The 23,804-nt window shown below is 37.1% G+C and overlaps 1 protein-coding gene across 2 annotated transcripts in view; it reads left to right on the top strand.

The window, feature by feature from the left end:
• The window catches only part of BRE (brain and reproductive organ-expressed (TNFRSF1A modulator)), a 180,877-nt gene extending 159,453 nt beyond the window's left edge, over positions 1-21,424 (top strand). For both annotated transcript variants that reach the window (XM_010576517.1, XM_010576516.1), the window contains 2 exons: positions 1,139-1,292; positions 20,214-21,424. In XM_010576517.1, coding sequence (XP_010574819.1) covers positions 1,139-1,292; positions 20,214-20,277 — 218 coding nt within the window. In that variant the 3' untranslated portion in view covers positions 20,278-21,424. The remainder of the gene's footprint in view (positions 1-1,138; positions 1,293-20,213) is intronic.
• Positions 21,425-23,804: the final 2,380 nt, after the last annotated feature.

Below are 23,804 nucleotides of genomic sequence, written 5' to 3'. Positions count from 1 at the left end.
TGAAATGACAGAGAGAATGCTGAAAACCCAGGCTTATATGAATGAATTATGACCTTATTAATTTATTTCACTCATTGCTACACCAATAGAAAAAAGATTTATTTAAGATTTACAGGGAGTTACTGTTCTATTGCAGTGTTTTTTCATTGTGCAGAATTAAAGAATTCTGATCTGGAGGATAACAAAAAGTATGGTCGTAGGTGCTTTATAAATGAAGTCTACACCTTTAAAAGAAACGCACATTCTTCTTTTAGTTTTGGTGTTAGATTAGACATTTAATGTAAATAATTCTAGCCTGTTGTCATAACTCAGTTTACAGATTTCTGAAGCCTCCTGAAATCAAAAGTAGACAAAGAAAATCTAAACTGTGAATGTAGCAAAGAAAAAGCTAAAAACCAGTTTCTGACTGTATTATTAACTGTTGTAGTCAATTTTACTGTTCGGCCAGACCTAGCTGATCATGAGACGGCAATAAGCAAAGAGAACTAAGAGTTTCTGATTTTTATTTTTAGTGAGATATTTTGGGTATTAATGACTTCGCAGTGTGTTTTTCATTTTGTGGGAGTTATTTTATCTAGCAGATGACAGCACGTTGAGATCTTTTCCAACTCATGTGACTGAATCTTTCTACATGCTTTATCAAATCATTTAACCACTTCAGGTCTCACACGGCTGTAAAATGAGAATGGTGTCCGTTGGGGTACTAAAATAAATTGGCTGAAGCAGATAGAGGAATTTGTTTCTTGAATGGAAAGCATTCCAAACAGAATGTATTTTGTGAATTTTTGAAATGGAAAATTTCACTATAAAGGAAAATAACTGTGGCGTTTTTTTCTATAACAAAATAATCATGTGTAAATGTTATGATGAGCATAGAAATACACTAGCTAAACAGTTTTCTAATTATGTACTTTACAAAAACGTTTGATAAAGCAAAGCATCCCATACAGCAATATGTTGGAATCATTACTTATAAGAAATACAGAAATGTATTTTAGAAGTAATCAACAATTTCTCCTTTTCTGTCACCAATAGAAAATAGAAAGGAATGATATATTCCCAGTAAAAAAAAAAAGGAAAAAAAATGCAATGGTGTATTTTTGTGACACTTCTTTTTTTTTTTTTTTTTTTATTTTAGTTGACCTACCCCTGTACTTTCCTCGAGATCAACCAACCCTAACATTTCAGTCTGTCTACCACTTCACTAACAGTGGCCAGCTGTACTCCCAGGCCCAGAAGAATTACCCTTACAGCCCCCGCTGGGATGGCAATGAAATGGCCAAGAGAGCAAAGTAAGTCAGATTGCTGTTTCCTACTAAATATTCCATTTGTTACATGGTCATCTGTTGGTTGAAATTTCATGGATTCAGTGTTACAAAAGCTGAACCTGCTTTTGTTCGCACATAGTCCTAGCATTCCCATCTATGAGTATAGACAGATACTTTATTAATCATGCTTATTACAGTAGTGCCAGAGGACTGATCAAAAGAAGTCTCTTTCCGCTAGGCGTTGTACGGGCAGAGTGATGACAATCTCTGCTCCAAAGAGCTTCCAATCTAAGTAGATAAAGTAGCCCCCAGCAGGAGTGATCTGCATGGTAGCAGTCAGTCAAGGTAACTCCATGGTTTTGTGTGGGTGTTGAGGGGACCCTGAAGGGAAGCATGTGAGATGGAGAGAGTGAGGAAGAAAAACCTGAAAGATATGGAATTAGGCTGTAATAAAAAGACATGGAAGAATAGGTGGAGGTAGAGCAAACCACCAATCTGGCATAGGAGGCAGTCCTATCAGAATTTGAGAAAGTTAGCTGGAAGTCTGAATATCTCTTTCTTTACTGCTTTTTCTGTTGGCTAGAAACAGAGAATCTCTGACTCTTTCCTCTGCAGTTTTTCTGCAAGCCCTTGTTTCAGGCTGGGGAGACACCACTTCTGTCCCAGTATCCCCTTTAGTTAAAGATGACAGGACAGCCTCCCCAGAACGATTCTGTGGCAAGGGCAAGCTGCCCTGGGCAGTGGTGCCCCTTTTGTATGTTAGATATTGTCCCCATCTTCTAATGAAGCAAACCAGATTTTACCTGAATGGAGCAATATGAACAATGGCCTTGCTGCAGTATTTCGATTTTGCGAAGTGTAAAATGTTAGAACAGCAAGAGACTTAAGCAGGCTGATTATCAGTTGTTCAGCACATAAAGGCATCAAACTGCATTAATAACAAGGCATATTGGGATGAATGTTTTGAATGACAATCAGAAGATTAAATTAAATCAGCAAAGATGCGTAAATAAAAGTCGAATGAAAACAGTTCAAGCTGAGTAAATCAAATGAATGGCATGGTCAGGGACTGATTGTAATTTGCGAATGATGGACTCAAACAACAATTGACTGAAGCATTTTCAGATTTCATGCTAATTTAAATTTTATGGAGAACATCAAGTAACACTTGATTTTGGATTTTTGATGCATTGTAATAGAAATTTTTTTGCTAGTATTTGGGTTTACTACTGTACTGTCTAGGAGAGCCATTTCTTGATCAAATATGAAGATTTTTTTTTTGTGGACTTGTTTCTTTTCTCTAGCAGAACATTATGAGTATCTTGTTTAAAAAAAAAAAAAACAACAAACCAACAACAAAACACAAACCTGAAAGCATTACTGTGGCTTTTTTTATGATCATACTACAAAATGCATTTCTTTTTCAGCTGAAAGCTTACAAGTACCTATGTGCTGTCTGCTAAGTGCATTCATTTATGAGTGGGTGTATACAAATGGACTTTTCTTCCTGCACTTGAAATTTAGAAGTATTATAACAATTCTTTTTAAAAGCACTAAATGTGTACACTTACTATCACATGTATTTTTTGTGAGGTTATTCACTCTTATGTTTGAGCCTTTGCATTTAAGTTTTACGCTGGATACATAACATGAGAAAGATGATGAGAAGAGGGGGAAGAAAGTATGCTGCAGTGTCTGAAATAACTATCATTGAGCTGCAAAGAGACAGAGAAGCTGCTCCAGTTAAAAGTGCTTTGCTTGCAGGAACAACTAGTGATTCGTGAGTAGATACCATAAATAAATCTGTATCAAGAAAGGTATGATGTTATGGTACATGTTAGCATATTTTAAGAAAAATTTTTAACACAATTGAGCACCTTATCTAAACAGTGTTTAAAATATTTGGTAGGGCTTCTTAGAATAGGTTAGTGTGTTTCAACACAACCAAATAATTTTTCATTCTATGTTATTTTTACCATAGCCACGTTATGGACCAAGTATATGGGAATATATGTAGATACATAGGAAAGCATTCTAATTAAATATATTCGTTCAAGCACCACATCAAAACATCCCAAATAAAAACAGAAAAGGATACATGATTTAGCGTCTAGAAGCAATGTAATTCTGCTCAGCTGAAGTAAATTTAGCCCAGGATAAATCAGGGACAACTTGTTTGTGTTTCTAAATACTGTCTATTAGGTTTTGCTTCTATGTAGTCTTTTTCCCTCTTAGCCAAATGGTCTCCCAAGTGCGTGGCATCCTTTGATGCTCTGTTTATCTTTCTGGCCCTACTGTTCTAGGGCCACAGGATCTCTTACTTAATGTTCTGCTATCTGACCAAATTCTCTGCCCTTATTCTCAGACTCTTGAGGGTTCAGTTTACACACCATGTTCCTCACTGTAGCTTAAGACACCATGAAGGACAGCTTTTGCTTGCTCTTGCACCAACTGGGTTCATTAGCTGTCCAGTCATGTACTGAATGAAGCATGTGTACCGCATTGCTTTATAGCATGTAGAAGCACCACAAAGTTTGAAATACCATCACTCAGATTTCCTCATCCTCAATTCTGGCAAGCCCTGCCTCTGTTTTTGGCAACTCAACCCAGCGGGCTCATTCATGGGCGGAGCTGTCATAAATTCATGCCAAAGGGACTTTGATTCTGTGCCCGGCCTTCTCCCAGGGTTCTTTTGGGGTTTTTTGTGGGGGGTTTTTTTCCAAACAGGTGAGCCCATCCAATTCCTTCAACTCAGGGCCTGAACTTGAAAGTCTTGGTATCCTTGCTTATCTTTGTGGCCCCTAGCAGAGGTAGGCATTTCTTTTGAAGTTGGAACTTAACCCTTTGCTGTAGTCTTGAGACAGTCAGTAGTAATTATAAGTAGCAGCAAAATTACTCCCCTGAAATACATACATATAGAAGTAGATTGTACGCATTCACACTTAGACACATATCACCTAAATCTAAAAGGCAAATTCTCAAATCAGAGTATAAGTTTAGCAGGATCTTTTTCATTCACAGAGAAAAACAGCTCGTGTTCTTGCTGAAGTAATTGGACCAATTTATCCCTGCCTGATAAAGTCCATGAAATAGAGTCTCTCTCTCTGTGTCCTCTTAAGCAGTTTTTAAAATCACGTGGCTCCTTTGAGGCCCACTGACTTAGGTTCCTTGCTGAGTGATAGCATCTGGTAACTGAAGCTTGCTATTGTCTTAGTGAAGGGATTGCCCTCTGGCCTGATTTAATTCTAAGGGATGAATCAAGTCCTGATTAAATAATGTGATTTCAAGTGCCTCCAGATTACTTGTTTCTCAACTAATCGCAAAATTTTAACCTGTTCCTCCAGCTAGAAACAGGGAAACCAAAAATTTTAACATTTTCTTACAAGCTGCTGAGATGCCATTTCCTCTCTGTTCACATCTCAGGCTTTGCCTCTGTTAGGTCATTTATTTATATGTCTGTGGCCTCCTACGTAAGCAGCTTCTTCAAAAGATTTGGTCCTAAAATACAATACCAAGCCTAAGAAAATACAAAAATACAGTAAATTATGGAAAGTTAGCAGCCTTGTTTGTGGTGTACGTGTGAAGTAAAACATCTCTGTGCGGTTTCCATGGGAAAGCTCTCTTGTTTTTTGCTTAAATAGGCATTCATGTGTACATAAATGGAGTCTTTAAAGAACATGCAGACTCTAAGCCTGGGATTTTATGAAGGAATAGTGTAAATAAAGCTTGCTTGTTTGTACAAATTAAGTTCAGTTGTTGGATGCACTCTGGCCCAATTTCTGTCTGACCCAGTGCTGCTCTGTAGACTTAGGTTATACTTCAAGGAGAGCAAGTCAGGACTAAGTTTACTCTTTTATCCTACATAAATCCACCTACTTGCCATTAAAAATAGCAGGAGGATGGAAAACTGGTATCACAATAAAAAGTTGTTCCAAGTGTTCATATTCTTTTTTTCAAGGTAGCTGATAAAACTGGTTTCTGAATAACATTGTTGTCCCTGGCCATTTACTGGTGTTTGCTGAACATGCTGTTAATTTTCCATACTCCTCAGGGCTCTGCAAGGGTGAAAGCTTAAAAGGACTCAAGTGCTCTCAACTGTATATTGGCTGTTGCTCTGCCATAAGGTCAAGTGCAGCTTAAGATTATATGCAGACACACCTTGTGCAAGCTACATATGTATCACCAGTGCGGCTGCAGGGAAGGTTTGTGCTCAGTGCAAGCATGCTGTGATTAGAAAGTGTCAGGCTGGTGCACTGGGCTATGGCATTTTCAGCCCCATCAATACCTTTTCCTTGATTATCATCAAATTAGAGGATGTGTATCATGTGAAGGTGCTGGGTGCTATTTGGCTGAAATAGTTGCTTTAAGCTTTAATGTTCCCTGCTAAGGAGAGGAAATACATCTTCTGGTCTAACAAAAAGGTATTTGAAAAAAGGCCACAATTTTTGTGTTGCTGTTTAGACAAACTCAGTCGTAATATGTCAAAGACTTGCTGTTGTATTCAGTATATTTTGGTACCCCAATGATTTTTTTTTTCAATACTGACATTAACGAGTTTTTCAACTCATCCTTTTTTTTAAATTATTAAGACACAATTGATATAGCTGTAATTAAGGCAATAAATAATTTGTCATTATTTCATTTGTATTTCAGTATTTTTCCTGCTTATTTGTAAAAGTAGCAAATGGTATTTTCATGTATTACGTGATTTTCACACGCGTTAGGCATCTTTAAAGAGTAGATTTCCAAAACTAACTTATTTGCATTCACATATACCCTTCTCAGAAAGCTTTTTTCTAGGCTGTTTCTGGCTCTGTTGCATGTTACCTTAACCTTAAAAAGAAAATTAGAAAAATGAGAGTATGGATCAGAAGTACCAAATGTAGGTACATCATCCTTCCCTACGTGTTCGCGTCTTTGTCTCTGAACATTTGCAAGGCTCAGAGGATTCTTTCTGGAGAAGAGCAGCAGGGTAGGTACAAACTAAGGGGTGAGGTCCTGAGCTGGGTCACTTGTTTGACTCCTTGGTTTTCCATAGTCTCGCATCAGAAGCTGAACAAAAGTGATTTTCTTGCCTGAAATCAAGTAAAGCTGACATTTTGTTGCTGCTGGTGGGCTCTTTTTCAGAACACAAAAGGGCCAGTACGCTGTGACAGTCATAGCAAGAAGAGATGTGGTGACCCAGCTGTGTGAAGCTTACAAAGAAGTTAATTTGATTTTATAGACCATTAAATCAAAACTCTGATTTTCTGTGGGAGTGTCAGCTGATCAGAACTACACATGAAAAGTAGAAAGGCAAATAGAAAAAATTATGTTTTGTTAAAATACTTAATGAATGCATTTGTCCTTGTAATATGTCCTGCAGTTGATTTACCAGCAAACCTTAATAACAAAATTATTTTGATAATAAGATATAAGACAGAATAGATACAGCTTTCAATTAGAATTCTTGCAGGATATTGGTGGTTTTGGTTGGTTTTTTTTTACATTGTTCCTCTGCATACACTACAGAGTACAGTGCATACACATGATAGTCGCACTTTGAGTCATATTTTTCATGTACTTTTCTTTAAATGTCTCCTTGGATAATTAAGTCTGACTCTTAAGTTATGGTATGTTAGTTTCTGACAGGTGCCTGCCAGGGATCTTCAGTGCTGTCATGCATTATGTGGATTTCAGCCAAGACAGAAGGGCCTGGGTATTTGTTTCTGGTCACTTCTCATTAAAGCTTTGACTGTGGGAAAAGAAAAACAACTATTTAAATATGAGAAGTATAGCTGCTTTAGGAAGTGCACAGAAATAAAATCTGTTAGGCAACTAGTTTTTCTGTGGTTTTATATAGACATTGTATATATGTGTGAACTGTACATATGTGCATGTCGATAGATAGTGAATATTCTTTCTGCAAAAAAGGATTCTCATATTGACAAGAGAAATGCACAGAAGAGATTGGAGGAGTTCGCTTGGTGGAAGTGGAATATAATAGCACTTTGCTGGAAGACAACTGCTTTGTAGGAATTAAAGGCTAGAATTTAATGTAGGTGGTTCTTAGATAACCAGGGTTAGGTGGTGTTCTGGAAATACTATGATAAACTGTCTGATTTGGCTTCATTAGCGAACTCCATTACACATTTATCAAAGCTGCTAGATCTGTATTAGAGCATGGAATTATAGTTAGGAACTGATGCAAAAAAATGTCCTCCCTTGCTTGAGAGAAAAGGGTAGAGAGAAATATATGGTTTTGGAAGGAGCTGAAGTTTAATACCCCAGATAAATACTGTTGCTTAATCAATTACAAAATAAACAGCTAAGTAAAAGCAGTAGGTAAGCTCTATGGTCTTGTCTTTTGGGTAATATTTGTAATTGCTCTGTTGAACACAAAGAACAGTCATAGTAGGTCAAACTCAACATTCATTTAGCCCAGTATGATGTCTCTAATAGGCAGTAGCCAATGCCTGTGGAAGAGCATGGCAGAGCATGTAGTTGTATTTTCCTGGCACGTTCTACCATCTTCAAGGATTTCTATATCCAGAATTGGTATGTTTCTGTTCAATAGCCCTATCTAGCTTTCCTTCTGTTTGATTGCTTTTTGAAACCACATCATAACATCACAAAATTCTGTGTCAAGGCATTGCACAAATAACGTGGTGTGAAGAACAAGCTTTGTTGGCTTTTTGCATTCCTACCTCCTGCTAGCTCCAGTTGTTACCCCCTAGTTCTTGTATGAAAAGAGGCAACAAATATTAATCCACTGATCCCCTCCATAACCTTTATGATTTTATGAACCTCTTCACATCTCTTCTGTCACCTTTTCTCCTGCTCTGCTCACTCCTTCCTTCTACAGAACCTTTCCATGTTTCTGATCTCCTTTGTCCCACTTCTTTATCCCTTTACTATTTCTGTTGTGTTCTTTCTGAGACAGGGAACTGCACGTTACTCATGATACATTCACCATGTGTTTATATGGTGACACAGTGATATTGTCTGGTTTACTCTCTATTCCAGTTCTAATAGTGTCTGATTTGGTTTTCTGTGTATGACTGAAGGTTACGCTGACATTTTAGCACCAAGATCTCCTTACTCTCTGTTTTTCAGAGCCCGTGGTTTTTGTGTATGTAAAATTAAATCTTTCCCTCACATATCTCCCTTTCATGTTTGTCAGTATTGACTTCTCATCCGGTATTTTATCTCCCAGTCTCCCAGTGCTGTAAGAACCATCTGCAGTTCATCATAATTGTGCCTCATTTTTGCTTCCCTGACTAAATTGTTAGCATTAGCAAACTTTGCCATCTTCTTTTGCTCACTTTCGCAGGTCATGCAGGAATATGTTGAACAACACAGGTCAAAACACCCATTTCTGTGCGGTTCTCAGGTGACTTTACCCTAATAGTACTCATCATTCATTCCTATCTTTATTTTTCTTATCTTGACCTGCTATTTATCCACTCATGGATCTTTTCTCTTGCTGTGGTAATTCAGTTTTTTAAAAGCCTTTGAAAGACATTTCCAAATGCCTGTAGGAAAATTGAGCAGTGTGTGTCACTTGAATCTTTCTTGTCCACATGTTTTTGGTACCTTAAGAAAAGACGACATTTGTGAAGCATAAGTTTGACTCCTACCCAATATACTATATTTACTCAAGCCAACTAATTCTGGGCTTTTTATAAATTTATGGTTTCTTATAACAGTCTCTACCAATTTGTAAGGTATGGACATGGGATTTACTGGTCCACCGTTCCCTCCATCCTCCCAGACCTTTTTTTAATTGAGATCACACTTCTCTGGTACCAAGCTGTTTTAAGCAGGAGGTTACAAACTATTTAACTTTCTCACACTTGAATTTCTCTAGAACTTGGGTGTGAGTATCATCTGGGCCTGCTTGTGTGTGTCTTGTTGATTTGTTCGTTACCTTTTTGGCTGACATTTTTGTGTGAGTCAGATCTTTTGGTACATCCCTTGTAAAGCAGGGTGCTGGTATGGCAGCCTCTTTAAGCACCTCTGCAGTGTACTTGGATGCAAAAATAATTTCATTTATTCTTTATGACTTTACTTATTCTGAGTGTTCTTTTTACTTTTTGACCAGCTTTTGTACTGTTTGACAAGTTTTTACTTGGAGGACCACAGCTAATTTGTTCCTCAAATTAATTTTTTATCTGCATAACTCTGCTTTTACCTGTAAGTGTTAAGGTTTGTTTCTCTCTGTTTTCCCCATTTGGAGAGGTTTCTGACCTTTTAAGAATTTCCTCTTACCTCTAATAGCAAACATATATCTTTTAAATAGCAAAGAGAAATAACTTCTTCAATATGTTTTATATAATCACAGATGTGTGGCATCTCATCCCTTTCCTTCTGACTGGTTTGTCCTAATGAATATCCAAGGAGTTTTCTTTTATGTTTTGGTATGTTGCCTTCGGCCCCTGTTGATAAGTGATCTGCCAAAGCAAAGCGGATGGCATGATGAAATCAGTACTTTCACCTGCAAGCAAACTTTGTTTTCAGGGATGCCAGTTGTCAGACTGGTTAGGGATGCATCTGTGGTATAACCCTTCATTTCTGCCTCTGAAGTACAGTTAAGGGATTCAATAATCTCTTAAAGATCATTCAAATTCTATTATTACTTCTGTGATCTCCTCTCTTCTTGAATCTCTACACTTGTTTTTCCTTACAAGCCTCACTCCTGAATGTGGTTTTACCCAGTCTTTTCTGCTTTCTGCTGCTTCTTGTATCGTCCCTACTTTCCCCCCTCCTTATTTCATCACATTCTTCACCCTGCCTTTTATAGTTAGAGGAGGTTCCTAGTTGTATCTTGTCTGGCATTGACTCTCCTTCAAATCTACTAAATGATTTGCTAAATAATTGCTCTCCAACAACAGAGTTCAGCGTGTGCTTATGTAGCCTAGATAGGAGGAAATAATAAGTGTCTTGAATAAACACTATCTGTTTAAGAAGTTAACCTTTACCTGGAGTGGAAAAATATGGCTATGGCACTTGAGCGAATAGGAAAAATAGAGCAGGCTTGTCACACTGTAGCTCATAGGACTGGAAATTTCCTGTGAATTAGCACTGTATTTAAAAAGACTTAATTTTTCCATGATGGCCTTGGAATATCATTCTCATGATCCACTGGTAAGGAAGTGGAGTGACCATGCTGTGACAGAGATATTCCAGTGCCCCCTTCACAGACACCCGCTACCCTGGGACTGAGTAATCCCTGAGGGGAAAATGGAAGTTAAGAAAGCAGAAGCAGAATTTGCTATGATCTAAGACCACAAGCCTTCATCTGACTGAAGCAAATCTATTTATGTACATTGTGGAGAAGGTGAAGGAAGTGAAGTGTTTCTCTCTTAAACTGGCAAGCAGAAGGCTTTGTTTCAAAACAAGAGGTTCATTTTGCTATGTATGCTTTGGAACACTTAGACCTACTGTGTCTGTGCAATACACCTTTGTAAATTCCCAAACATCCATAGTGGAAACCTGTGAGAGAATAAATCCCAGAATCTTGATTTCCACATGATTCAAAAAAGTTGCTTGCATAGTTACTGGCCTTGGTCTATATGCACTGATTATGTCCAGTAGCTGTAATTTTTATCTGTAATTGTCAGTAAAGGTCCATGCATTTGGTAGCATGTATATTGTTGGAACCAAACTTACCATCTTTTGCAAAGTGATGACCCTACTTATGCTGTTGCTTTAAAATAAACATTAATTGCCAGCCTACATAATGATCTACAGTCCTGGCTCCACAGCAGTTCCCTAGAGCTCCCTTCCTTTTTATTTTGCCTTTAGTCAGGTTATTATATTTATGGTTGTTTTGTGATTTGGACAAATTTTCAAGATTCATTTCGCTTTATGGTAAGTTGGGTAGCAAAGTCATCTTAATTTTTACAACAGAGCTATGTTGAATTCTTGACTTCATTTATAAAATCAATTGATATCATAGTTTTTTGGAACTGGCACACAAATGTATAACCAAATGAAAACTTAATTTTTATTTCTGTTTGCTTTGGAGTAAAGCCACCTGTTATTTCTGCAATCAGCAAACCATTCAAAAACGTGTCTAAATATAACCATTTTTTGTACCTTTCTCTGTGACTTGAATAAAAAATGGTAATAACTCCAACAAGAACTTCTGGAGTAAAAAGGCATTGTTAATAAAATACAGAAAACAGCTCTTGGACATGAGTGAATTTTAATGTTTAAACTTGAGATGTGTACTTAGTTTCACTAGTTCTACTACTTCTGTTTCCTGTTATGGTTTTGGTAGCACATGTTTTGTTTTGCTTTTAATTTTGGAGATGATTTTATGTCATGTAATATTATGAACTGAGCTGAAGGCAACAGTATTTCTTGAAAACTTGCATTTTGATGGCTGCCAGTGGCAGACCTCCAGCTCTCTTGATGCTTGATTACTGTCCTGTCCATCAGCCTGGCTGCACAGTCAGTGCATTGTGTAGACTGGCAGGTAGAAGTGGGCAAGTTTACTAAACTCCTTGTAGGTAAAACACAGCAAAAGGAGGTAGAGAGAAATACTAGAAGAGGAAGAGAGATTATGTGATGAATTTGGCACCCGGAATAAAAATTGCCAGCAGCATAATGGCATTGTGCACTGACTCCTTTGTACATTTTATGTGTTCAGCCAGTTACAGTAGCAGTAATTTAAGAACTATTGTCTTGCTGTTGTATAAACACTTCAGATGTTTGCTTGACATCACCAGTTTTGGAGATGTATAAAATGGAGAACTGTGTAGACATTGTGTTTCATATAAAAGCAAAATATTTGCTATAGGTAAAGCTGCCTAGTAAGGAAATTATAACCACATCCCAAAGAGCATACCATCAAGAAGCTTAGTTTAGAAACATGAATGCGTGCCAAGTATCGTTATGTGTATTTGAAGTGATAAAGAAATCCTGGAAGGTACCTTTTATCATTCTGCTGCTGTGCTTGTATAAGTTTTAGTGATGTTCGGGTTTGAATGGTGGTTTAGAAATACTGCTGCCTCCTGAATGCCTAATGCGTGCCATAATAGTCCTGATTTTCATTAGCTCCTGAGCCTTTGCCACTTGGAGCCTGGCCTTGTTGTGGGCCTGCCTGCTACAGCCTGATTCCAGCCATGCAACCAAAAGTTAGAGTGCTGGGAACTATTTGTCACTTCAATTGTTATTAATATCTTAGATCTGGAGAGAATGTTAATTTGTTTTAACAGTCATTTTCTCCTAACAGAGGTGTTGTAAAATGTCTAGCAGAGAATTAATCTCCTGTTACCCCATAGTTATCCCAAAGCAGGAGGCTGGGTTATTCTGCTCTGCGTGAGTGCTCGTGTATCTTTAGCCTGGTGAGGAATGCTGTGGAAGGGCCTATGAATAAATAGACAACGTGGTTTGCCTAATGGAAATATGTTTTTAATGCATTATATGTAGTAAAAATAGCAAAGAGGTTTAAATGTCTCGTGTTTGAGTTTACAAGGAGAAACTATAGAATTGTAGAATCATTTAGGTTGGAAAAGACCTTCAAGATCATCGAGTCCAACCATCATCCATGCCCACTAAACCATGTTATGGAGTACCCCGTCTACGCACTTTTTGAATACCTCCAGGGATGGTGACTCAACCACTTCCCTGGGCAGCCTATTCCAACGTCTGAAAAGAATGGGCTTTCAGTAGTTTCCACACTTTTACATTCAGCCCTTGTTAAACACAAGGTGTAGAGATGCAGGAGGAGGGTATAACTACCTGTAAAGGACCTAATGAGCACTCATATGGAATATGACCTAGATACATACCCACTATTGGAATTAATGTAACGATTTCTTAATTTAAGTTCCTTTTGTTAATTAGTACTAATCATGTTGAATTAGATAGCTCCTGACAAGCGGAATTTAAAAAGAAAACAATTATATATAAAAAAAAGAAAGGTTGGCATCTTTGATTTTGTTCAGTTATAAATAAACAGCAAATCCTAGAGAGTTTGGAGAGTTATGGTAAATATCTTCTACACAGGAGATGAATTATTAGGGGTTCCATGAAGCCAACCAGCTGGCTGTGCTTGCATAGTCACAGGAGGACAAATTCTCTTGTCTGGCACCCAAAAGGGATTGTTGTAGGTGTTCAGTATTTTCAAAACAATTTTCATTGTGTCAAAACAAGTTGCAACAGGAACATAAAAATACAAAGGCATGCTACATATGTATGTATGCTCCGTGCAAAAATACCATATACTTCAAAAAGTGAATAATCAGATGACGTTGATAAAGCCTAGGAGAAGCTCTTTTATAATTCTAATATGGCTATGCTCTTGAAATAATTTATGTAACAAGATTTTATTGCAAGGTGTCAGCATAATAATACTAGTCTGGGAGGAATAGGTCAAAGACCTGAAGAAGCCTCAGGCTGTCCTTTACTCTGACCTACGCCCTTCTTAGTTCCTGTTTTCACCTGATTTAATTGGAAGATGGGAGAACATTGCTGTCCTAACTAATTCATGAAGATCAATTATCTCTGGACTAGATATTTTTCTGTCAGCATTCTGTGGATTTGAAGAAACTTGTAGATGTCTTGCAGCAGTTCCTTTAGGGTGCAGAAGGAAAGAAATATGGGATGCAAAATGATGCAAATCCTAGAGTTACAGCTCCTCTAAAAGAAATGGACAGCAGTTGGGGCAAATGCCTGGGATTCTTAGCTGTATCTAATACAGCTAAAAGGGGTACAATTCAGTCCTCACCTCAGTCCCGGGGTAAATAATAGCATTTGCAGAATACTCAAACTTACTGTTAATCTGCTGGACAATTCAGACAACAGAGGACTGCTGAAAAGGGTGTCCTAGCTACAGACCCGACTCCAGAAGACTTGAAAGGGTTACGTAGAACTATTCAGAGATCCCCATGACTACAGGAGTGCCTGCTTAAGTCAGATCTATTAGCTTGAAAAAGTTGAGGAAAAGAACCCCACATTTTCCTGTATGCCTTGCCTAGAATAGGAGAAAAGGGATGTATTTATCAAATATACTAGCTACTATGATTTTGAATACAATAAGGTTGTTCTATAATTAGAGGCTAATATTTTCAGAATTAAACCATAGTCACAGTAGATAACTAAAACATTTTACAAGAATGAATTAGAATATTTAAATAATGGGTAATATTTAAGAATAAAGTTTGCTTTCAAAGCCAATAGTAGGAAAAAAATGCAAGTACAATAACCTGAGTCTGTCTTCTGATGAGAGGTAACACAATACATGTGCCAGATGCGGTGATAGAAAGTAATGACAGCCCATGTGTCTTTGTGAAAAGATCAAGATTTTGGCTTAAGGGCTTTCATTTCCCAGTAAAAAATACACTGTATTAGTAATAGACATGTTGCTATACAGCTAACTATACTTGATGTGGACCATCAGGATTACTTCATCCCCCTTCTTTTCCTCAAATCATCTCTTGATGGAAAAGGCACTTGAAACTCCCACATCTTGAGCTGAAACATAAAACATATGAGTGCAAACAGGGCTAGCATGGATTAATTTGAGATCAGTGTGCTGAAAAACTTGGCACTCTTGAACTGAGAAGTTTAAGGGTCATCTATTTTGTGAATGACTTAGGAAGATGATTCATCACCCCATGATGAATGTCCTTGTCCCAGACACAAAAAGCAGAAATCTCATTGGTATAGCATTTTGTAAGCTTTTTTCCTTATGGAGTTTGAATCTCTATGTTCTGCTCTGAATTTCCCACATGAAGATTTTAAGAGAAATAGAAACACCTAGACAACTCTTCTAACTTTTTTACACAGTAAGTGGTAACTAGAACACCATTGTATAGTTGGCTATAGCACCAGTCAAGCAAAAGCAATAGCAGAAAGCAAATGCGTTACAGCGTTAGAATGCTTTCACCATAAATATATGTGATGGTGTTTGATAGGAGATCGCAGCAGCTACATAATTTAAAATCTTTTGCAGATTTTCAGCATAGGAATCTGAAGGCAAAAAGTATTATCAAATGGTCAATGAAGATTTTCTACCAACTACATTTTAAAAACCCAGCACCAAGTTATACTGGAAAAAACATTACAATTAGAACGAAATTTCACAAAAGCATGTGAATTCTGAGTCAAGTATGTTTTAAGCACTGCAAACCCACACCCTAGGATTTTGACATATATGGGCTTCTGGAGACCTTGTACCACAGTCAGTGTTTTATATCACTAGAAAACATGTAAACAACGAGCGATCCAATTCTACCTTCTTTTAGATACTTACCATTTGCAATAGCAAGACTTTCTTTTCACTGGATAATAAGGTGAATGAAAGATAAGTGCTTTACTGTCAGCAGATGTCCTTGAGCGTAGCACCTGAAATACAATGTACTGTTATCAAGTGTATGTAGTGGTTAACTACAGCAAAATGTGGGGTTTTTTCTGGAGTGGTGAAGAAAAATTTCCATAGAAACCCCATAACTTGCTACCTTGACCTTGGAAAATGACCATTTGAGGGAACAAATCAAATAGACAAAACCCAATAGATTCTTACAGTAAGATACTCAACAAAGAGTTAGATGTATGCCTGTATGAGTATCAAGATTGGCACCCACTCTAAGCTGAAAAGAAAACAACTCTAAACACTGTTTAAGCTAAGATATAAACCATTACAAGAGGGATGCAGAGCCATTGTACTCAACACTCACACAAAGAATATCTGTGGACTTTGTACAGACCAGTTTCTCTGTACTTGAAGAAGCATTTTATGCGGTTCTTGTGAGCTTGGTGTAAGGTCAGTGTGACACAGACCAATCAAGAACATGGTAAAGCAGGAGAAAGAAGGAACTCTGCGTTTCCCAGAAAGGAGAAAAAGCATTGATCAAAAACTGATTTCTGCCATATGACACAGCCTAGAGAAACCCTAGGTCAGGTTAGCTTTCTGCATCTTCAGTGTAATTCAACAGGTACGCAAATTACTGAATTTTTTTTAATAACAGTTTTCAAGCTGAAAAGCATACCTAGTGGATGTAAATAATAATTTCAAAACACTTCTGAGCTACTTGAAAGTATCATGTGGCAAAGTGTCTGAAACAAAAAAAATTGAGATATTTTTATGTGAATTCCTGTGGTGTAGCACAGATGAAAGTTATTGAGGGTGTAGATTTGTGTGAATAGGGTATGAGAAAAGAATCTTTATCCAAAGTCCATGTTTACATTCCCTGTTTCTCTGTGCATGTATGTACAGGTTGCTGGAGTATGAGTGTTTCTATCAATTTAAAACCTTTCTAAAAGGAATAGTATTCCATGTGATGGAGGTCCTTACCATCCAGTCTGTAACAGAGTATTATCCTTTAGAAAATTTTATATTTCTTTTAAAGTTATTTCTTGTAATCCATTGTGACGTATGTCCATGTCATGGTTGTATTTGTGTGGAAACATGTATGCTTTGACCTCAATACCAGTTGGTTGATAGATGAAACTTACTCACTCAGCCAGTAATTGGTGCTTATTCTTTTCTTCCTTACTGGTAAACTCTGCAGGGGAGAAAAAATGTCAGAATTTCCGTTTCACAGGAAATTCAAATATTTTAACATATGGTTTTGTCCCAAAAATTCAGATGAAAGGAAAAAGTTCTGAAAAAAATTTTGCTTTGAACATGTGAAAAAAATGCAGCTAATATGACACTATCATGCATCTGCCAGCAGTAGCACAACGCCTCCTGGAAGCAAGAATTTTCATGGTTTATCCCATCATTCTTCATGGACTGGGTCCTTTGAAGAGGCTACTTCTGCTCTTATGTTTATATTTACGACTGGGGCCTTGTCTGTGTGACTAGATACGTCGTCTCTGAGATGTTGGATCGCAGATAAGGAGGTTAATATCAAACTCACTGTTTATGCTCAGTTCTACAAACCAGTACATCTCTTCTCAGATCAAGCCAAACTGAAGTACCTCATTCTTTTCCTTCTTTTCCTCATAAAAACTCAGTGTTTTTTCCACAGAAATGCAAGCAAATGGGTAAAAATGTAATTTTCCATTGAAACAGTCACATGATTTTAAAAAAAAAAAAAATTCCAGCAAGCTCTAATAATGAGTAATGTCTTTGCTGCCTGTTCTACTCCATATATACTCAAAATAAGTCTTGTTGCTTTTATACACTAAACACTTGCCATTCCCTCCCTATATGCAGTGTTCATTAATATCGAAGCAGTTTAACCTCCCTTCTCCTACTTCCTCATCTTTCCTCTTTGGTCTATTACATGTGCTGTAGCTGATACAGTCCTATCAACTATACTGTGCTTTTGGATCTCTTTGCAGGATCTTTTTTGTTTTAGTTTGGAGTTGGGGGGTGATTTATTTTTTGTGTGTGTGTGATGAACCATAATTTTCCAAATGTTTTTTTCCAAAATTTCTTTAATCTCAGATACCTAGGATGTGTGGGAGAGGGGCAGAAATGGAGGAACATATCCTGGGTAAATATGTGGTACTACATTTGCTTCAGTCTGGACAAGACCACAAATGATAAGGGCAAACTTCAGCATGTACTTTAAAGTATGGAAAGAAAAAAGTAGACATTTACAAATTATGAAGTACTAATGGAATTTTTCATAGTGAATGGAACATCGCCAAGAGGTTCATATGAACTACCAGTGAAATAACATCCTCTTTGAAATAGTACATCTGATCAGAATGTAGGGAGGTGTTAGATTTAGTTTTGCAGCAAAGGATACAAGCTCTACTGCAGACATCAGTGAAAAGAAAGGATGCAACTGTAGATAAAGATGGTGTGGGAGGGTGTATGTGGTATCAGAAGCATTCGTTCTGAAATTTACCTAACAGAAAAGTCATTGAAATATAATGCTGTAAGTGTGGTTTTAATACAAAGCACAGAAATTCTATAAAGTTCAAAAGAGGAAGAAAACATAGGAAAATGCTTCTGCTTATATGCCATTTAATGTGATTAAGAATTTTTGCAATTTAGGAAGAGGGAAGTTTTAAGTAACATTTATCAAGTCAGTAAGAAGAGCATGTGCATGGAAGAGAGTCTGCAGAGAAGCTATCAAAGGGGAAGGAAGAAACTACTTAAAATAAGCAAGCAGAGGAAATGTAATTAAATGTTAGGACAGATAATGCAAGGAGAAATAAAAGGATCCTGGCATTGACAATGTGCAAGTGATATTCCTTGAGCTAGCAAAATGATGTAGAGCTGACTGGGATATAAAGAGGCTACTGTTTCAAAGGTATGCTATAAAAACACAAATACAAAAGTGGCATTCAACTGTTAAGATCAGATGACAGGTGTACCTTCTCAGCTGGTTTATGTATGCGTATGTGCCAGGATGAACAATCACTTCTGTGGCATGATTATGAGGGCTGCTTTCTGAATTTTGATTCAATAAATCAAAGTGTATTCTGTAAATACACAGCACAATCTGTGTATGCTACAAAATGTGTGTGCTGGTTGTCCTTTTCTTTTCCATTTCTGGGCTCAGCTTCTCAGTACAGAAATGCTTTTACTTTCCGTTGTTCTTTTAAACTTTGGATGGTATCTCATGTGTTTTTACAGCTTCTGTACAAAAGTTGACTGCAGCTATCTGTTAATTAAATTGCTAGGCACAACTTCACAAGAGAGGGGAGCATTCTCTTTTGTGATCTTGCAACTTTTTTAGATGTGAGGGGGTATGATTAGTGTTCAGTGATTGCCAAAGCTTCTACCCAAATTATGAAACACATACCATGATTATGGAGATGATCAGCATATGTTTGCTTCAGGAGGTATACCACTAGAGAGATGGGTAACAATGTGAACATAACTGTAGCTATTCTCACTTCAGTTTTGGCTGGTTTGGGGGGTTGGGGGTTTTTTTGGTAGGGAGAACAGGAGGAGGTTCTCCTTGCATAGAAATTTATAAAGATCAGTAATAAGAACAGAAAACAAAATGTTTAAAAAAAAAAAATAAGAGAAAGTGAAAGTTTGGTGCAGAAAGTAGTAGGCAGAAACCAAAGGCAGAATGATGAAGCAGCTTCTAATATAACTTGCAAATAAAGGGTATAATTGGGATACATAAAATATGTTTAGTACGCAGTTGAGTATTTCAGTGCAATAAACTCAAAGGTAGAGTTCGCACTCAATTTTGGATCCTTAGATCAGCTCATTTTACAGATTTATGAGTCATTTGATTCTTTGTAAAGAAGACAGACTAAGATCCAAAATATACAAAGCACATCTTAACTTATAGAATAATGTTCTCACTTTCAAAGTCTAATAAAAGGAATTACAATTCATCCAAGGTGTTAGTATTTATTTGCTACATCTTATGTAAAGTACTGCCATCAACAGTGACTCTGTATCACATCAAGGTTTCTGTAAGGAGACAGATAAAGAGCTTATCTCCTGCACATATTCTGACTTCTCTTCATTATTTTCCTGCTCCATTGACTTGTCTGTCTTTGGGCCTTTGGTACCACATGTGAAGCTTTCTTCAGCGGGGGGGGGGCGGGGGAACTTTTTATCCCAGAAACATGGTGAACATCAACTGCATCAAGAAGTCCCAGTTATAAAATGCTGCAGGCAGTGACGTAGCCACACTTGTGGGCCATCTAAGTGTTTCTCACTTCTACAGCCATTCAAAGATTTATTTTCAGTGCATAATACAGTTTACCTCTGGAGCTTTGCATTGGATAAAATATGGCTGGTCCATCAGGCTCTTCTGACAGTGTCAAGTTACTGATGTTGACCGCATTAAGAGGTCAGCGGTGAGGACACTGAAGAAAGAAGTACGGCTGGGTTTAGAAAGCTGAAGTGTATGGATCTGCTGCATACTAAAAACTTGTAAGAAAAACACTACCCATTTATGAGATCTAGTAACGGATTGAGCATGGTAACATTATGCTTCTCTGTTAAAACTTTGGCTGTATAGATGCACACACCATGTTCTAAGTTTACTCCTTCCTAACCATGCATTTTCTTTTTTTCACTAGGGCATATTTCAAAACGTTTGTCCCTCAGTTCCAGGAGGCAGCATTTGCTAATGGGAAGCTTTAGGCAGCCTTGGGCATGGAGATAATACTGGACAGATCCTTCAGTCTGCGTGTGTCAGCCCACAAGAAGAATGCCTGGAAATGGGTTGGACTGTCTTGATAGGTGCTTTCTTGCCTCTGAAATGGTTTTGGTAGCTTCATTTTTTGTCAGATTTCTGAAATGGAGACCTCACTGGCATGCTTAAAACTGAATATTTGATATTCGTCCTGTCCCTTTGCCTTTGCCACCACCATTCCTTTATATATCTACTGGATTAAATTTAAAAGGGCGTGTTTTGATGTGATAACATTTTCTTGTGCCAACAACGTCCTCTATGTTATGCCTTGTTTCCTTGTCTTCAGATGGTGTAAATTGGATTTATTTTTTTTTCCCCATGGAAATACAATCTAATTTGTATATTTAGTTAATATTTTCAGCTTATCCTAAAAAAAATATAAAACTGTCGTATGTACCAGGAATGCCTAATGGACTGTACAGTGTCATATTCTGCCTTGGAGGTTTGTGTCTTGCTGTGGTTGTTACTCTCACAGGTATGGATATGAGTTGCACAGTTCAATTCTCAGTGCCTTTCAAGTTGGTCTGATATTAGTGTGGCAGGGTGTTGGAGATTTTTTTTTAATATTTCAGTTGAAAGCTCATCTTTTATGAAATGCTATGCTTTTATGCTTTGTTTTTATTTCCAGTTGTACAATTCTGGTGTTTTTCTAACGAGCTCCCCTTGCCATTATGAAAAAGTTCTACTTCTTTAGTACCAATATAACAAGAATATATGTGTTAGTACCAATATAACAAATATGGTACTAATATATTAGTACCAATGTAATGAAATAAAGCTCTTTCATAGATGTGTAATTTTTCCAGGTAAGATAAATACTGCTAAGAAGCAAACTTTCAACAAAGGAATGAATGATGTCTTGGAAAACAACTGATGAAAGAATGTAGGGCTATAGGTATTTAGCTTAATGCTTAAGTTCAACATGTCTTCTCAGAAATAATTTTAAGTGTATATAAGTGGAAATATTACATTCCCTAATTCTGAAATGCCAAATGCAAAATCCCACCTATTCATCCTTTCTTTCATGCTTGTGTCAGGCGCACCATTTGGGGCTAAGTGTCATGATGTCACTTCCCAAATTAATTTGTAAATAGACCAGGGTACTTTCCAGTAAGGAATAAAATTAACAGTGTATGTTGCTTATAAATGGCATATGGAAAATGTGCCCTACTTCTGCTAAATATAAGGAACTAAATGAATAGTATGCAGATGATACAGTGGCACTGGAAGACATTTAATTTGAAATTATTCACTATAGCACCACTACCTGCATATGCAATGAAATATCATCAAGTTACTTGATTGGCAGTATTCTCCTACCCTTTCTAAAATTTGTTATTTTAGATTAAAAATAGTGCTTTCCATGGGAATGTCCACCTAGAAAATGTGGATGGGTTTTGAGCAGTGAAGCTTAATAATTAAGAATTATGCAAATAATTTGCCTCTAGAAACAACAGGTATTTTTAGCTAGTTGATAGGCAAAATTTTGTTTTATGTTTAATACTGAAGGTCTTGGCTGGAAATTAAGCTGCAAACAAAATCAGAAGCCTTATTGCAACTCTACAGAGGAGGGGGCATATTTTGTCCTGTGACCCATCCCCTTGTGACTCTTGCTGCATTATCTGAGGGCTGTAAACAGCTCCAAAGGTCTGAGCCCAATTTCCGTTGATGGAGGCATTGCATTAGGCTTTTGCATGCAAACCAAGACTTAACAGCAGATGTGAAGGATAATGGTTTTATGTGAATAGCAAAGCCACACACACATATTCAACTCTTGTGAATGGGGTGGGAGAAGGATGGCTAATGAAAAACATTTGTTCTCATAGTGTTCAAAATCTTATAGAAACAATCTCTAGCCATCTTCAAAAGGTAAAAACCAAACACTCAAGTTGCATCAGTAGATTCCTGGAGTCTTACGTTTTGTACCCTTGTGTTTGATTCAGTGTTGTAGTGATTGCCTCAGGACATAGTGTTTGCTTTATATACCTGATTGTCCAAGTGGCACCGGTTGGGTTTTTTTTATCTTTTCAGAAGTTACCATGATTCAAAGGCTAGCAATTGCAATATGTTTCGAGAAGAGGTCCAATCTTCATAATTAATAAGCATTTTCAACCAAAAATGCATTACCTCAGTCCTAGTAATTTTGGACAAAGGACTGCTTTATTATTGAAGGACTAAGAGTTTTAGAAGCCATGTAAGAAAAGTCTTTGAGGATATAGAAAGCCTAAACCAGCAATTCCTTATATTGAATTCAGTAGTTTCACCAACTTTTCACTAGCATATATGGAAATGAAGCAATGGTTTCAGTCTAGTTTTACATCATGCTACAGCTGATAGTATTTTGAAAAAAAGAAAAGAAAAAGGTAGAGACGTTTAGAAACCAAATTGTTTGTGTTTAAGATAAAGTCTGCAAGCCTATCAAATTTTAGATTAGAAGAAAAGGCATTTTTCTTAATGAACATTTTCTTTTTTTCAAAGCCACCTTGTACTCTTTGACCTGCACAGTATTTTATAGAGCCCTTCCTGATAGTTCTCAGAAGAAGGTATTGGGGGTGTTAGCACTACAAATGGGGTACTGGAAGGAGAAACATGGAAACAAGTGAACTCTTCTCTCCAGAAGGAGGATCACCATATAAATACTACATTGGAAAAGAGAGTTAGTTTGAATATTTTTATATCAAATCAAGTATTTGTTGAAGGCATTTAATTTAGTCACAAAAGTTGTAATCTAGTAAGTTGGAGTCATTTCTCTTATCTCCTGTTTTGTGATAATATCCGTTGTGGCCAGTTTAATGGCAATGAGACTTTCAGCGCTTTCTTTCCTATTACACAATATATGCAATTGAAAGGAGCAGTCAGACCTAGGCTAGTTCCTTTGGTTTATGAGAACCACAAAACATAGGGGAAAAACAGCAGTGCTACAAACATATCAAAAAGTCTAAATTCTACTCTGTCATAATTTTGATTGAAAGAATACAGTAAGTCTCTAGTTACTATGCGCCATTAATGCACAATTTTCCGAAAGTCCTTAAAGTGCAAAATTACAGTCAAGCCTTTATTCATCTGCATATGTAATCCACTGTGCTAGAAGCAATACCAAATCTTTCAGATTCAAATTCAGACTTTCTGTGAAGTTGCTGGAGAGACTGGACAAACAGCTGGAAGAATAAATAAAAGTTAACTATATCATACGTAGTTTAGCCTTCATTGATCTTTCTGTTGTACTAGTCATTGCTTTGTTGATCAACATGTTTCGTTTGCTGAATCAGCAGCAGTTTTGGTATCATCAGTATCCTTGAACATCCTCCTATTCATAGACAGAGCAGACCTGAGTCAGTTTTTGAGAAGAAATCATTGCTAGAATTAGCACGGATCTTCTACGCATTGTTAGACCCTCACTAGGCATGTTTCTCTGTGTGTTTCCTTTCTCATCCTGTCTGGCACTTGCAGCAGTAAGCATCTTTGGTGAATCAGC

Source organism: Haliaeetus leucocephalus, unplaced genomic scaffold, assembly GCF_000737465.1.
Source record: "Haliaeetus leucocephalus isolate CR32 unplaced genomic scaffold, Haliaeetus_leucocephalus-4.0 Scaffold526, whole genome shotgun sequence".
Lineage (NCBI taxonomy): Eukaryota > Metazoa > Chordata > Aves > Accipitriformes > Accipitridae > Haliaeetus > Haliaeetus leucocephalus.
Note: the sequence above shows the minus strand (reverse complement) of the source record. Positions and strands in the feature narration are given on the sequence as shown.